The sequence below is a fragment of the Phocoena phocoena genome, chromosome 1 (genome assembly GCF_963924675.1).
Source record: "Phocoena phocoena chromosome 1, mPhoPho1.1, whole genome shotgun sequence".
NCBI lineage: Eukaryota > Metazoa > Chordata > Mammalia > Artiodactyla > Phocoenidae > Phocoena > Phocoena phocoena.
In genome coordinates, this window is record NC_089219.1 from 32,032,874 (window position 1) to 32,049,719 (window position 16,846).

Genomic DNA, 16,846 nt, shown 5'->3' on the forward strand with positions numbered 1-16,846 from the left:
AGGGAACTGCTGGTCAGCTGGAGGGTAGGTGTCGGCAGCTGGCAAGAGGTCAGGAATGGGCCCTGCTGGGCTCCCAGTCCCCAGCCTTGGCCGTGGTGGACAGCAGGTCTGTTCTGGGTTCACTGCAGTGGGCGGGAGACAGGTGGGCTGGGGCAGACAGGGTTCCCAGGAGACCTCTTTGTGGCCCCTGTGTGGTTACTGTCTCAGGAAGTGAGACAGACACTATGTTCCGACCCCTGGGGGCCTGGGAAGGTTGCAGCCAGGCAGTCACTGCTCTTGGCTGGGGTCTGATCTCTAGGGGAGCAGCGTGCCTTAGGTCATTGTGCCTTTTAGGTTAAAGCGTTGTTCCCCAACCTGAGATTAATGCCTACTGCCCATGTGTCCTGGGGCAGGAGAGGGGTCTGGGTACAGCTCTTGGGGGGCTCTCCTGGGACTCATCTCTCCAGGGAAAACATGAGACCAAGCTTCTGAGATCAGAACAGCCCCAGGAGAAGCTGGGACAAGCAGTGAGGAGGGGAGAGGGGCCAAAGGAGAAGGGGGCCTCTGCTGAGTGAAGAAGACACCTTCATATATGAACCAGTCCGGAAAACAGAGCAGAAAAGGCAACGCCATCTTTAGAGCTCCTGGAAAAAGAACTCTCCTCATTCCTGGGGGCAAAGCCAGCTCAGAAAGCCCCGACTTCAGTGATTTCAGAGACCCAGGAGTGGCAGAGCACAGCTCCTGCTGGCCTCCCAGCTGCCCCCTGGGAAGACCCGGGAACAGCCACATAAGCAGGAGACCCCACAATGCCAGGAGGGGCGGGGGAAGAGGATCGCAGGAGGGGTGCCATGTGGCTGCTCCTGGCAGCCCTGCCACTGGGGGGCAGGGGCGCGGCTGGCCTCTCGGGGGGGCGGGCCCTCCGGGTAGAAGATGCCCCTCGACTGGGCAGCAAATTCCTCCGGGCTGGCAGGATGGTGCCAGTGGCTCTGCGCAAGGGACTGGTTCTGAAGGCCGGGATGGGGTAAGCCAGAGAGGAGGTGCCGGGGAGGATGGGGCCAGGCACTCTTCCTAGGATGGCGAGCTGGCTGCTCGGGGCAGATAGCCCTGGACAGCTATGGAAGAAGGACCAGGGCCAGGCAGGAAAGGCCAGGGGCCCAGTGGGCGTGGGTGAAGGTTCCATCTCGGCTGCATAGCTGTTGAGGTGGGAGAGAAGGCGAATCCGCACCGGGTCTGCACGGCTGCTGGGCCCTTCCAGGACCCCCAGGTACCTGACGACCTCGGTAAGGCACTCCCGAAAACCGATGCTCCGGAAGTCGACTGCCAGGGCTCGAGCATCAAAGAATCCTGCAAAGTGAGGCACGATGAGGGCATGCCAGGCAGGAGACAAGCACTGAGCCTGGGGTCAGCACTGAGCTCTGGACCTGCTTTCCCCACTCACCCCCTGGGTGACCTTGGGCACGTCACCTCACCTCTCTGAGCCCCAGTCTCACCATCTTAAAGTGGGAATAATCATCCCTACTGGGGTAGAGCGGGTGGACTGTGCGGATCAAATGAGTTCACTAAACTGTGAAGCATTATAAAATGTAAAGTGTTAACTTCATCACCATTCATGATTAACCCAAAGAAGGAAATCTGCGGCCCAGATAACTTCATTTAAATAGACACCTGCCAGATGTGAAAGCGTTGTGCACGTGGAGGTGTAGAACAACCCTGCCTGTTGATGGGGGCAGATGCTGGGAGGTGGTGGCAGCAGCCATCAGAGCTGGGAGACTCCTTGGAGAGGAGAGCATAGGGTAGCAATGAAGCATGAGGTCTTTGGGGGCCAGCTGCTTGACCATGGACTTAACTAGCGCCCTGACTATGGACAAGTCTCAATCTCTCCATGCCTTGATTTCCTTAGCTGTGAAATGGGTATATTAACAGGCCCTGCCATGTACAGACGGGGCGGGGGGGCGAAATGAAATGGTGCACAGAAATGCTTAACAAATGAAAAGTTAGCTATCATTTATATGACTGGTTTGGCCCCCATAAGCATTGGAGTTTGTTCCCCAGCCCAAAGGGCAGTCTAGAAAGCAGGACCCCACTCTGGTCCTCAGCTGCTGCCCTCAGGCCAGGGACCCTGTCTTTGGTTTGACTTCAGTGTGGGATGACCAGGGGGACTGCCTGCAGAAGTATTCACATTCTCACAGCTTCTCCACACCTGCCCGTCTCTCGACCACCTTCTGGGCAAAGACAGAACAGCCCCAGTGAGCACTGGCTTCATGATCATGGTAGCAAATATCGGGTCCCTGGTTCACGGCTGAGGTCCCCACAGAGGAACAGCTTGGCAGGAGATGATGTTTGGAGCCAGGCCTCCTAGGCGGTGAGACCTGGCTCTGCTGTCTACTTAGTTGTGCAACTTTGAGCAAATCCCATCACCTTTCTCTGTTCACTGTTCTTTTTTCACTAACATTTGCTGAGTTCTTCCTAAGCACTTAATTTGCATTAGCTAATTTAAACCTCATAAAAACCTATCATTGTAACCATTATGGGGAAGTGGTTAAAAATCCTCCTGCCAATGCAGGGGACACGGGTTTGAGCCCTGGTCCAGGAAGATCCCACATGCCACAGAGCAACTAAGCCCATGCACCACAACTACTGAGCCTGCGCTCTAGAGCCCACGAGCCACAACTACTGAGCCCGCGTGCCACAACTACTGAAGCCCGCGTGCCTAGAGCCCGTGCTCAACAACAAGAGAAGCCACTGCAATGAGAAGCCCGCGCACCGCAACGAAGAGCAGTTCCCACTCTCCGCAGCTAGAGAAAGCCCATGCGCAGCAACGAAGACCCAACGCAGCCATAAATAAATAAATTTATATTAAAAAAACCCCTAGCATTATTCTCATTTTAGAGATAAGGAAACTGAGGAATAAAGAGCTTAAATCATTTGTCCAAGGTCCTAAAGCTAGTAAGTAGTAAACTCAGTGTTCACATACAAAGCCAGTGCTCCAAGCCAATTCTCTGTCTTCCCATCAGCCCTTAGCCAGAAAACAGTGAGGACAGCAACACCCACCCTCGAGGTTCTTGTGAGAATCAAATGAGATAACGTTAGAGAAAGCATTTGGAAAACTATAAAATGCTGCCCAAATATTAGTCACTAGTTTTCCTTTAATTGGATAAATATAAATGTAGCTTGAAATTCCTCCCCCACTGGTTGATTAGAGACAGTTTCCACCGTTGGCTGTGCATTCCTTTGGCACAAGTTCTCCAAGTGACCACCTGCAGCAGCATCATCGGGCGTGTTTGCTAAACTGGCAGATTCCTAACCTCCAATCCACACTTACTGCTTCGGGATCTCTGGGCTGTGACCCACGACGCTGTCAGCCCCTACATGACACCGCTGCCCGCCGAGGCTCGAGAGGCACCAGGCTGGGCTGCTTCACATGCAACCATCCCCTTGAGGGGGTAGCAAGTTAAGGCTTCAAGACTTAAGGCTTTGGAGCCAAGGTCAGCGGAGCTTTCAAGGTTTCCCAATTGTGAAATTACCGAACCACACAGAGCGGCTTCAGGCACACAGAATTTCCATCTGTCCAGAAGTCTTTTAAAAGCCACAATTCCGTGACTTTTTTGTAGTGGACTAGCTCAAAATAACAGAATGCATCCTACTAAATTCGCATCCTACTAAAATCCCACGACTGATCTTCAGCGGTGAGCGTGACATATCCCCCCAGCACTGCCAAGGACACGAGCTCAGAAGCCTAGACCGGTGGCTTGGCACACTAGCGAAGTGCTGTGGCTAAAAATCTCAGGCATGTCTCTCCCACTGGGATCACAGTGAAAATAAGCTCATTCAGGCTGATGCTCAACGAGGCCCTGGTGGCAGGGGGATCAGTAATCTGTTGTAGAAGAGCTCCTCCAAGGTTCAAGGCTGGAAGGAGTGGAGTTGAGGAAAGGGCTAGGACACATGGAGACAATAAAAGCCCAGAGGGCAATGCCAAAAGAAGAAAGACAAGCTTTGCGAACGTTCCACCTGGATCTCCTTCAGCCCCTCTGCGAACTGTGAGCTCCATGAGGTCAGGGACCACATCTACTTTGCTCACCAAAGTATTCCCAGGGCCCAGCCCCCAAATATTGGCTGCAGGAATGGTTCCAGGAAAGTAGAGCATCAGTACCTGTCCCGCCAGTGGCGTGGAGCATTTTCAAGTGATCTACCGTCATCTGCAGGACCTCGGCTTTCTCCAGCTTGGAGGAGCCCTGTGTGTACAGAAGACAGAAGAGTGGCGGCCTTCAGCTGACCTCTGTTGCCCTCCTCCCCAGCATGGCGTCATCAGCACTCACGACCTCAGTTTTCTCCTCCTCCCCCCACTCCACCACTGCCTGCGATCGGGCTTCTGCTTTAGCCAAGCCCACCAAATCTAACCCATTCTCTTCAGTTCTCATTTTAGCCCACCTGTCCACCACACTGCTGACCATCCTTCCTGAAAGCCCCCCTCCCCTGCTTTCTTGCTCTGTCTCTTAAAACGGTGGTGTTCCCAGTGGGTGATGGCTCACTTTTTTCTCGCTCTCCTCAGAGGGTCCCCTCTACCTCCATGGCTTCAGGCACCATCACCAGAATGTCACTCCTGCATCCTCACCTGCCTCCTAGACCAGCTTTACCGGGAATCCAACTTCACACTCGCCACACACACCCAAGATCGGGCTCACTGTCTTATTCCAAAGCATCTGCTCTTCCTCCATTCTCTCCTCTTGAGGGGTGTTTCCGAAGCCTCCAGCATCACCTGGTCTCCCAGATGAAACCTGAGGGTCGGACTCTCCATGTGAGTCCCTTGAAGGTAGGTACCAGGTCTAGTTCATGGCTGGACTTGTGAAGGTTTTAGTGAATGTCTGTGGAATGACTGACTTGTTCTCCCCAGCAGAAAGGAAGACACAGGACCTATGACCATGGCTTGGCGCACACGGTGAGAATCTTTGAGGCTGTCTGATTGATTCAACTGTCTGACTCTCCACTGGAGTCCCTCCACCCCAGCATGTTCAATGACAGAGACTTCACTCCCCAAGTGGCCTGTTCTACTTTCAGATAGTTCTGGAAATGTCAGTAGTGCAGAGGGATAAGGCACTTTAGGATCACACAGTCTGTGTCCAGTTCTGCTCTGCTACTTACTAGCTGTGTGATCTGGTATAAGTTACTTCACCTCTCTGTGCTTCAGTTTCCTTACCTGTGCAATGTGCATAATAATCCCTACCCTTCAGGATCATTCTGAGCATTCAGTGCAACCAGATGATGGACATAAAGCCACAACCCCTGAGACACCTCAGTAAATATGAATTTCCATCCCCCTTATTCTTGGCCATCAACAGATATCAGTAAATGATATCACAGCACTTCAGGCAGCTGCCACCAATCGATAAGAGATGCCGTGAGAAGTGACCCTTATCTGCCACCCGCACAGCATTTCCTCTAGCACATTCAGCAATGTCACATACCTGCTTCTCAAAGGCAGTGGGGACCAAGCGCCGCAGTTCAGAAAGGCTGCTGTTGATGCGGTCCCGGCGCCGTTTCTCTATGATCTAAAAAACAATGATGAAACAAACAAACAAACAAAAACCAAGTAGGCACTTCATCACAGTTTCCAACATGCCTCGACAGGCACTGACTCATATCTTCCGTCACAATATTTCTGTCAGGGAGATAAATCCATTCTTATATTATGGAAGAGGAAAACGAGGCTCAGAGAGGGGCAGGATTTGCTTAAGGTCACACAGCAAGGAAGTGCGAGGCTGGGACTAGAACTCAGATCTCTTGTCTTGATCTAAGGGGTGGTATCCAAAACATTTAACCACTGATACAGCAGGGCACCAACCAATTAGCACAGGAACACCAGCCACAGCACTGGAGCAGGTCCTGGAGGCCCCTCCTGGGCCAGGGAGACCCCTTGAGGTGCTGGGTCATGAGGTCTGAGGAGTCCCAGGCATTGCTCTCTCCAGCTGGGAAGGCCTTTCATCCCCACAAGCTCACTCTCATCTCACAATACTGGCAGCGGAATACTGAGAGCAGGACAGAAATGACAACACCCATTTTACCGATAAAGAGAACGAGGGCTGGCTGGGTGTGGCTGCTTAAGGTCTTTTGGTTAGTGAGTGGCAGGGCTGGTCTCTGCCACATTCCGGTCTCTGGACTCCCAGGGCAGAAGCACAGCTGCATCCTGGGGGAAAAGGAGGGCCAAGAGCAAGGACGGGCTCTTCCTTCTTCTGTCCCCCTTCCCTACCCCTCAGCACACTAAGAGGGAAGGAAAGTTCTGAGCTCAGAGAGAAGCAGGGGGAGGCTGGAATAAACGATGGTGGCTAATGGTGCGTCAGGTTCTGTTCTGAGCGCATTACATTAATTCACTTCAAAACAACCCTTTGAGGTAGGTACCGTCATTATCTCAGTTACACAGATGAAAAAACAAGGCACACAGAGACTAAGTGGCTTGCACAAAGTCACCCAGCTAGCTACTGGCAAAGCTGGGACTTGAACCCAGGCAGGGTCGCTTCCTGGTGGTGTTTCTGACCAGGGTTCTCTGCGCCAGGCCCCTGCGAACTCAGGGCAGCTCTGCTGAGATACACACTCACCCCTCTGCGTTTCTTCCTGGCTTGCATTTGTGAAGGGCTGGGGGTGGACAGCGGCCGGGCCATCTGGCTGGAGAGGAAAAGAAAGACTGATTTTTCAGAGGACCATCTCCCTGGCCTGGGCTGACCTCGGAGGCCGGCTGTGGGCGGGCACAGACCCCTCCCAGGCGGCCGAGGTCTCCCAGGCCGGGAAGAGGCGCAGGGCAGGCGTGGGTGGGGACGCCTTCTCTCCCCTTCTCCCCGGGGGCTCATTTCTCCCCGGGCCAAGTCCTCCCCTGCACAGAGCTTCCTGCCCCAGAGTCGCCGGCGGCTGGGGCCATGGGTGGGGGGGCTTGGCTCTCGCCCCGACCTGACCCGCTCGGCCTTGCCTCCGGCCCCTCGCCCCTCGCCCTCGCTGCTGCCGCGGCCGTCGGGGGAACCGCAGCCCGGCCGCCCCGCTCCTGCAACCCGATCCCCCGGGCGGGGCGGGCGAGGGCACGGGCGGCGGCGGCGGGGCCGGGCCTGCGGGTTAGGTTTCAGAGGGAGCCGCTGGGAACGAGCGTGGAAAGAACAGATGCCGCCGCTTCCCACGGGCCGGGCGCGCCGGTCGCCCGCCCTCCACCCGGCCTGCAGCTGCCGCCTCCTCCCACGCTGCGCGGCCCGGGCTAGGGGGAGGCGACATCTGGGTCACAGGGCCCTCTCGGACTCTCGGGACGTGGCCCCAGCCTCCCCAGAAGGCTCCAGCCCCGCATCGTGTCAGGCCTCCGGTCCCCGGGCTTGGCTGAAGGATGTATGTTTGCTGGCAACCCAGGAGTTCCCATAACCGGGAGGAGGCTCAGCCCTCTGGGGCTTTTCCTGCCCAGACTGACCAAATCCTCCTCAGCCCAACTGCTTGCCCTTTTCATGGTTCCCACTTCAGAGGCTCTCTTGGAGTGAAGGAGATTCTCTGGGTTGCACTTAGGATCATTCACTTGGCCAACACGCCAGAGGCCCCACTCAGACCTAGGGCTGGACTGGATGCCCTCAGCCAGGCCCCAGCCCTCCAGAGCCCAGCTCCCACTGGAGACATCACAGCCACAAATAACTTTAGACAAGGTGACTCCCCTGCTATTTCAGAACGCGAAATGCCACCCATCTGAACAGGAACCCAAGAGCTTGCCTCCACCTCTCCTCTTCTGCCTAGGTTCCCATCTCAGCGAAGGCACCCATATCCCACTTCTGCAAGGTGGACACCCGGCCACCATCTTTGATTCCTCCTCTGTCCTCACCTACCCCATCAAAACCTGCCCATTCCATGTCTAAAATACATCTCACACCTGTCCCCCTTATCTCCACTGCCGATCTCAGGACCAAGCCTCCATCATCTTTCCAGACTGCAGGAGTCTATTACACCCACTACTTCCTACAAGTGGGCAGAGTGATCATCTAAATGCAAATCTGATCGTGTCACTCTCTTGCAGGGCCTTCCCAATGCTTTTAGGATCAAGGCTACCATCTTCCAGGTAGCCCCACAGGCCCCTGTCACCTCCTAGACTCAATTCTCTGTTGCTCTGTGTGCTCCAGCCTGTGAATGCACTAACTCCTTCCTGTGGTGGTACATACTGTTCCCCTAGCACAGAACTCTCTGGTCCACTCCCTCTCCCCACCCCCAAGCCCCAGCCCCTTTGCCTAGTAACTTCTACCACCTTTCAGATCTCAACTCAAATGTCATCACCCGTCCCACTTGATACCCCCTGCTTTACACTATCCTAGCATCCTGCATTCATAGCATTTGTAACCCATTTGTTGGGTACACACCATATTTATATGATTATTTGATGAATGTCTAACTCTCCATCAAGTCTGTAAGTTCCATGAGGCCATGAACCATATCTGTCTCATTCACAGCTGTACCCAGTACTCAGCAAGTGACATGACAGAGCTCGTGGTTGAGCTCCTCCTCCTGCCCTCATCTTTGGCATCACCGGAGAACACAGAGGTGAGACCATAGAATCTATGTCTTGGGACTTCCCTGGCGGTCCAGTGGTAAAGAATCCGCTTTCCAATGCAGGGGATGCGGGTTCGATCCCTGGTCGGGGAACTAAGATCCCACATGCCTCGGGGCAACTAAGCCTGCGCGCCACAACTACTGAGCTTGTGCGCCTCAACGAGAGAGCCCACGCGCTGCAAACTACAGAGCCCACGCACCCTGCAGCCTGCACTACACAACTAGAGAGAGAAAAACCCGCATGTCACAGCTAAAGAGAAGCCCATGTGCTGCAACGAAAGAACCCGCAGGCCTCAACCAAGATCCCGCGTGCCTCAACTAAGACCTGATGCAGCCAAATAAATAAACAAATATTAAAAAAAAAAAAAAATCTATGTCTGAGGCCTTTGTGGAATGGGGGCATGTGTGGCTCACCGGGAGGGTCCCAGCCCACGTGACGACCCTCTTGGCATTAGAGGTTGGATCATTTTCATCAACTGCTTAAAGAGATAAGGTTGCATGGGAGACCAGATCAACATTTGTCAAACCCACTGCTATGTCCCTGGCTTCATCTAGCTACATCTGGAAAAGGATATCTCCATCCAAACATCTGGACAAGAATGTAAGAGGCCTATGAAAGCTCGTGGGAGGGATGGGTCAGCAAGCTAGATCCAGGGCTCAGGTGGCCAGATCCTGAGATCTGTAGGGCAGCTTGTTTACAAAGCTTCAGTATGGACAAGCCACAAGGGCCAAGGTCTACTAAGAAACACGGCCTTTGTCCCCGCAGCTTGGATAAGGTGTCTCCCGGGGTATTGGGTTACCACTGCTCACGTCACTGCCTCTCAGCCTGATTCCTCCTCAGGGACCATCTGTTGGAGGCTGACACACCCCTTTCAGCTCAGCCACCCTTTTTCCACTCTCCTGGGTCTCTGCGGTGTTATCCCTCTCCCCCCACTCCCGTATCCCACAGGCAAACCTCACTTCACAGCTTTCTCGGCATCCCTACATATACTTTCCTCCTTTGAGGGGAAGCCCCATTTTACACATGAGGATGCCGGGCACTGGGGAGGTAAGGCAGCTTGCCCAGCCTACGCAGCTGCTGAGGAGCAAAGCCAGCATGGGAATCCACATCTTCTGGCTTCAAAATCAACATTGTTTTCCCTCCTGATTCCTATTTCCTGTCTGTCTGAATAGCCCTCCAGTCCCCTTAGCCTTAAAGCTCCCAAGAGCTCAGCCAGAGCTAGCTCTCTTCCAGGCTGGGATCTGGCCCTGACATTGGGAGAGGGTGTGAGAGATTCTTGTCTGAGAGTCTGAAAATAAGGCAGATTTTCATGGACCCAGGGAAGATATGTTGACCCCCAAGATCTGCTCCGTGGGCCTCAAGGGGTCCCTAGCCAGAATTCTGGGGTGGCCTCTTGGGGGAGGCGCAGCTTTCCAGGTGGTCTGGCTGCTAGTCCTGACTACCCTCAGCGCTCACCCTCACTTCCTTTTTGGGAACTCCGCCGAGGAGCCCTTGCAGGTGACCCCGCTCATTTTCCATCAACCAAAGGCAGAATCACAATGTCTCCAATGAAGGGCTCTCAGAGAGCACTGAGCCTACTTGTAAAAGGAGGAAACTCAGAGAGGGGAAGCGATCTGCTCCAGGCCACACAGCAAATTAGAGGAAATTCCAGAACTGGAGCCAAGTCTACTGGCTTTTCATCCAGTGCTCCCCATACAGCCATCGTCCCCCCATGTACATTTCATAGCCAGTACTTTTTGTTCTAGAGAGCACTTCCACGTTCACTTGTCTCATTTATCATACAATGAGTTAAGTATATTATTGGGCCATTTCACACTTAGGAAAAATAATCACTTGATAGCTGGAGTGACAGAGACACAAAGTCCAGTCTTCAGATGTCCAGGCTTTTCATTAGACCATGCTGCCTCACGGACATGGCACCCTCCAACTGAACGGCGACCCCTTAGAGAGCAGCTTTCATTGGAAGTTGCCTTGTGCCAAAGCAGGGAGCTGTGTGCCTTAAGTCCATTACCTCATCAAAGCCTCACCCTATGAGGTAAGGTATTAGCATCCCCATTTTGTAAAGGAGAAAATTAGAATTCAGAAAAGGGTAGTCACTTACCCAAGTTAATGGTGGTGAGACTTCAAAGGCCACCATGTGCCTTAAATGACCCACAGACCCTGACCCAGTGCCTGACGTGGCAGGTGCTCATTAAATTTTTGCAGAGGGAGGGGGGAGACAATATTCTCAGTTTGGACCCCCATGTGTCAGGGGGCTGTGTTCAGATAGGAGCTCTCAGGGTGATTCCCATATATGGGGCAGGACACTGCCACCAGGCAGATGCCTACAGTGGCAATGGAACACAACCTGCTCTTTACTCTTACGGGGGGTGGGGGCGGATTTGCACCCTGCCTCTGACCCTGGGGAGGCTGGCTGCTCCAGTCCCCTGGCCCTTGCCAATGTTCATCTGGCTTTCTTTGTTCATGAAGCTCTTCTTCTCTGGGAGTTCCCTGAGGGCAGAGGCTGAGCAGGATACATCTGGGCCCCCCACGCCCAGCCCAGGGTCTGGGCCACAGCAGGCATCGTTCAGCGCTCCCTGAATTGAAGCATTGATGTCTGCTGGGGGGAGGGCCCTTTGGTGAGTGCTACAAAGAGGGGTCTATAAGTTGGCCTCTGCCAGATGTCCAACTGTTTCTCTCCTCTGGGGGGGGGGCGGTCTGCTCGCCTAAGAATCTAGACAGTCTAAAAAAATGGGCTCTAGTTGAAAGGACAAAATGTATAGGAAAAAAACTGCCTACTGATCCTTTATGCCATAGTCCAAATGCCACAGTCTAAACGCCACCACCTTCAGGAAGCTCTCCCTGCACTTTTTTTTTTTTTTTTTTTTTGCGGTACGTGGGCCTCTCACTGCTGTGGCCTCTCCAGTTGCGGAGCACAGGCTCCGGACGCGCAGGCTCAGCGGCCATGGCTCACCGGCCCAGCCGCTCCGCGGCATGTGGGATCCTCCCGGACCGGGGCATGAAACCATGTCCCCTGCATCGTTAGGCGGACTCTCAACCACTGCGCCACCAGGGAAGCCCTCCCTGCACTTTTGGTTGTGAGTGACCTCTCCCTGCTCAGGTGCCCTCACAGCCCACAGTCTGTCTCTCCTTCCATCTTCCATCCTGTCCATGGACTTTGTGTGACCTGGCAGGTCACTGACCAGGCTGCAAATTCTTGGAGGACAGAAGGCAGCTCCTATCAGCCCAGCTCTCTGACACCAATTTCATGCCTCTGATTCATGAAGACCCAATGACACTGAGCTTGAGACACCTCCCCGCCAACCCCCCACCCCATGGTGCTGGGCCCTTCCCCTGCTCCTAGCAGGCACAGACTCAGAGAATTGATTCTCTGAAGAGCAGTTTCTGCTAAACAATTTTAAAAGGCTATTAAGTTGCATAGGGAATGCTATTATATACCCCAAAACCTCATGGACAGGAAATTACCTCCTATTAGAAGCTAGAAAGAATTGGAAACTGGGGGCACTTTACTGGGACTTGTGACTGAGGCAGGACCCCCTGGTCTCAGAAAACTGGATATCACTGAAAGTATGAAATACCCTCAGAAACATCCCTAAGAATGAACTGAATCCCCCTTTCAAATCTATTCTAGAGAGTCAGGTTTGGATGAGCCAGGAGGGACCAGATAGGCTTCCTTTTCCCACTCCCTGTTCTCCTTTATTTTACTGATGAGAAAACAGGCTCACAAAGGGAAAGCAATGCCCCAAGGTCACACGGTAACTTGGTGGCAGATTTGGGGCTGGGACCCAAGTCTGCAGACTCCCAGTCAGTCCCTACTGCTCTTTCAGGGTTCTGAGTATCACATATTGGGTGCTTGATACTTCTTAAGCATTTGCTCCGTGCTGGGCTCTGTGTGAAGCCCTTGACATAGGTTATCTCATCTGATTTTCCTAATTATCCTATGAGGTCAGTTCTATTATTTATACCCATTTTTCAGATGAAGAAACTGAAGCTTAGATTGGTCACAGAACTGGGACGTAACAGAACTTATACAAGTTCAGTTTGTTCTACAGGTTTGAAGCAGGGTCAGAAAACGTACCAAGAGTTAAAAGATACTGACAGCAGACTGGTGCAGTTGAAAGAGCACTGGAATCAGAGTCTAGGCGCTTGCAAGGACCATGGGCAAGTCAGCGATTATTTTCTTCAATATTAAAACCTTAATTCCAAAGATTTTCTTCCCCTGGAAGTTTTGTGTCTGCGTGTGTACTCTATGAAAAGTGCACCCCATCTAGGGTAAAATTAAGAAAGTATGGTTACTCTGCATAGTCACTGCAGAGTAGTGACTACTCTACTTCAGGACCGGGGGTGTGATACCAACAGTTCATGAGGGTTTCCTAAGATCTTCAGGGAAAAGCCCTCCCTGGTAGCGCAGTGGTTAAGAATCCACCTGCCAACTCAGGGGACAGGGGTTCGAGCCCCGGTCCAGGAAGATCCCACATGCTGAGGAGCAACTAAGCCCATTTGCCACAACTCCTGAGCCCACGTGTCACTACTGAAGCCCACGCGCCTAGAAACCCATGCTCCATAACAAAGAGAAGCCACCGCAATGAGAAGTCCGCGCACCGCAACGAAGAGTAGCCCCCGCGCAGCAACAAAGACCCAACGCAGCCAAAAATAAATTTAATAAAAATAAATTAAAAAAAAAAAAAGTCCTCGCCAGTAGCCTCACTTGGACAGAAAGAGATCTCCAACCGGACCTCAGACCCCGAGCTGAACTCTCCCTCCGTCCCAGCATCTCGAGCCCTAAACGGCCGAGAGCGCACAGGATCCCGGGCACTCGTGCGCGTAACGGTGGCGCCACACCTGCGTCTACCCCGGTCGCTCCAGGACTGGCTCCGCGCTCGCCTGCCCGTCGGCTTGCTCCCCAGCCTGCTCGCCCCGGCGCGCCCAGCGCCCCCAGCCAGCCTTACCTCAGCTCGCCCTCGTGGCCCACGTCGATGGGTCCGTCGGACTCACTGTCGGAGCCGCTTGGCTCCCGGGGCCGCTTCATCGTGAGCGCGGGCTGCGTGGGTCCCCGGCCGGCGGCGCGGGCGGCGAGCCGGGAAGTCGGGCCCCGCCCCGGCCCCGCCCCGGGGGCGCAGCCACCGCCCTTTCCCAGGGCCTTTTCCTGCGTCGCAGCCGCAGCCCCGGGCGCCCCCTCGCCCCCTCCGTGACGCGCTGGCCGAGCCGTGGGAAGGCCCCGGGAGGTCGCCGCCCCGCCGACGGCAGGGAGGTCCGGCTCTGCTCCCTCGGCCGCCGCGCGCTGGGTGGCCTTGGACAGGTGCCCTTGAAGGCCCCTGGGGAAGCCAAGGGGTCCCCGTCTGTCCCTGGTTCGCCCCCGGGGCGCTGTCGGCCTGTGGAGGCGCCGCTCCGCTATGCCCCAGCCTCTTTAGAGGTCCCCTCGCCGGCTCCTGCCTCCTGGGGTTCTGGGGGCGGCAGACACATCGGTTTGGGGAGGTCAGTGGAGTGGCTGTGGCCTGACCGTCGGCCAGAATTCTCTGGCAGCTTCTCCCAAAGGGGTCCAGAGCAAGTAGAATGTGGGTGAGGGGGCCATCCCCAAAAGGGATGGCTGAAGTTGTGGCTGCACTACCTGCACAGGACCAGCTCTGGCCAAGGTGCCTGAAGACCTGTCTTGATCGTGGGTGTCCCTGGGAATTAGTTCCCAGTTCACCAGAGGCAGAGCTGTCCTGGGAGGCCAAGAGTGCCTGGAGAGGGCCCATTCCTGAAGCTGCTGCAGGGCCTCAAAAGGGGGTGGGTGGCACCCTCCAGCCTCCCTTCCTGGGACCCTCCTGCCACCTACAACAGACCAAACTGTTCACTGGGTAGGGGCTCTGACTGCCCTGCCCCTAGGGAGGGAGACTCAAGGAAGATTCTGAGATTCACCTGCGATCCTCATGGGCCAGTGCCTCAGAGAGACCCCCCCAAAGCTCAGAAGGAAATGGAACGGGGGCATCCTGGAAGGTGGACTTCATGAGTTGGGAGGAGGAGATGGGAAGGTGGTCTCCATGTGGTGGGTCAGAGATGAAGTCTTTCCCTTTGACTCACCCCCCAGGACACAGAGGAAGCCATCACCTCAGTTGGGAGAGTGGGGTTAGTCATCTGAGAATAACTGCACTTCCACTCCCACTGTGAGAGCTGCCTGGGGACACTTGATTACGGTGGTGGGACAGAACAATCCCGTGCCCGCTTCTACACGTGTCCACAGACACTACCACGTGGCCAAGTATATGGACATGTAGGTATAGACATGCACGGGTACACAGCTGGCATGCGCAGTCAGACCTGCAGCTTGGACTTCCTCAGGAGGCCCTGGTGTTCACCCCAGCCATACCTATGGACTCTCTTTTTCCAGATGCCCTCAGCACTCACATAACTTCCATGGACATGTACCTGTGGAGTGGAAACCTCAACCAACACAGAAGTTGTGCAGTCCGTGTACTCTGCATTCCCTGGAAAGGCAGAAATCAGCCATGTTGCCCAGAGATCTGCCCTGCGTGTGACTGAGGTCACAGGGACTGGCGGTGGAGCAGATTTGCAGGGGAAGATCAAGCTCCGTTGTAGGTATGTTCGTGTGAGATGCCCCGGGTCATCAAAATGGAGTGCATAGGGACTTCCCTGGTGGCACAGTGGTTGAGAATCCGCCTGCCAATGCAGGGGACACAGGTTCGATCCCTGGTCCGGGATGATCCCACATGCCGTGGAGCAACTAAACCCATGCGCCACAACTACTGAGCCTGCGCTCTAGAGCCCACGAGCCACAGCTACTGAAGCCTGCACACCTAGAGCCCGTGCTCTGCAACAAGAGAAGCCACTGCAATGAGAAGCCTGCAAACTGCAACGAAGGGTAGCCCCCGCTCGCCACAACTAGAGAAAGCCCGTGCACAGCAACGAAGCCCCCCCCCAAAAAGAGGAGTGCACAGATAAATAGGAGCTCAGAAGAGGGGTCGAAGCTGAATATTTAAATTTGGAAGTCATTAGGTAATAGGTGGCACTTAAAGCTATAGGAGTAGACAGATTACCCAGAAAGAAAGTGTGGATGGGGCCTAGCTAAATAGCTAACGTTTGGTAAGCACTTATAACACCTGAAACTGTTTTGTAAGTATTAACTCACTTCATTCTCAGCAACTCTATAAAGTAGTAAGATTATTATCATCCCCAGTTTGTAAATGAGAAAAAAAGGCACAGAGAGGTGGAGTAACTCTACAGAGGGTAAACGGAAGGGCTGGAATTCAACAAGGCAGTTTGGTTCCGGAGCCAAACCACCAGGCTTTACTACCTGTATAGCTCTTAAACATCAGGCTATAGTATCTAGTACTGAGCCTAGAGGTGTGCCATCAATACAATAGCCACGAGACACGTGTGGCCACTAAGCGCTTGAAATGTGCCTGTACTGAGTTGCTTTGCTAATAAGTGAGATACACGCCGGATTCAAGAAAGAAAGAAAGAGAGAGGAAGGAGGGGAGGAAGGAAGGGAGGGAGGGAGAAAGGGCGAGTTCTCATTTATATTTTTAATATTGATAACATGTTGAGATTATAATATTTTTAAAAATTTATTTATTTATGGCTGCGTTGGGTCTTTGTTGCTGCACGCAGGCTTTTTTAGTTGCTGTGAGCAGGGGCTACTCTTTGTTGCAGTGCGTGGGCTTCCCACTGCGGTGGCTTCTCTTGTTGCAGAGCACGGGTTCTAGGCGCACAGGCTTCAGTAGCTGTGGTGCACGGGCTTAGTTGCTCCACGCGGCATGTGGGATCTTGCCAGACCAGGGCTTGAACCCATGTCCCCTGCATTGGCAGGCAGATTCTTAACCACTGCTCCACCAGGGAAGCCCTGAAATTATAATATTTTATACATATTGGATTAAATAAAATATATTATTAAAATTAACTTCACTTGTTTTTAGTTGTTTTTAAAATTAATTGTTTATGCTCCTCCCCAATCTATTTCTATTGGACGGTGCTAATCTAGTACAGGGGTGGCTTGACCTCAGTCCCATTTGACATTTTGGGTTGGAAAATTCTTTATCGGTGGGGCTGTTCTGTGCATTGTTGGATGTTTAGCAGCATCCCTGCCCTCTACTCACTACGTGCCAGTAGTACCTGCCCCAGTCATGACAATTAAAAATGTCTCTAGATAATACCAAATGTCCCCTGGGGGAGAAATCACCCCCAGTTGAGAACCACGGGTCTAGAGAAACCCCAAGATTTAGATGTTGAGTAGAAGAGAAAGAGCTGCCAGGGGAGACTGAGAAGGAACAGCCGGGAGGTGGAGGAGAGCCAAGGGTGGGTGTCACAGGAGCC

General features: G+C 53.7%; 1 protein-coding gene across 2 annotated transcripts; it reads right to left on the reverse strand.

Annotated features, from left to right (window-relative positions):
- Positions 1-111: 111 nt before the first annotated feature.
- HEYL (hes related family bHLH transcription factor with YRPW motif like) lies at positions 112-13,567 on the reverse strand. Of its 2 annotated transcripts, none has more exons than XM_065892066.1 (5): positions 13,483-13,567; positions 6,570-6,632; positions 5,442-5,525; positions 4,130-4,211; positions 112-1,323 (listed from the first exon to the last, which is right to left on the reverse strand). In XM_065892066.1, exons 2-5 carry the CDS (start codon positions 6,630-6,632, stop codon positions 665-667), a joined length of 888 nt encoding a protein of 295 aa, XP_065748138.1. In that variant the 5' UTR covers positions 13,483-13,567; the 3' UTR covers positions 112-664. The 2 variants fall into 2 exon arrangements, with proteins under 2 accessions (XP_065748138.1, XP_065748128.1); XM_065892056.1 differs by having other exon boundaries at positions 665-1,323; positions 6,570-6,636; positions 13,483-13,562.
- Positions 13,568-16,846: the final 3,279 nt, after the last annotated feature.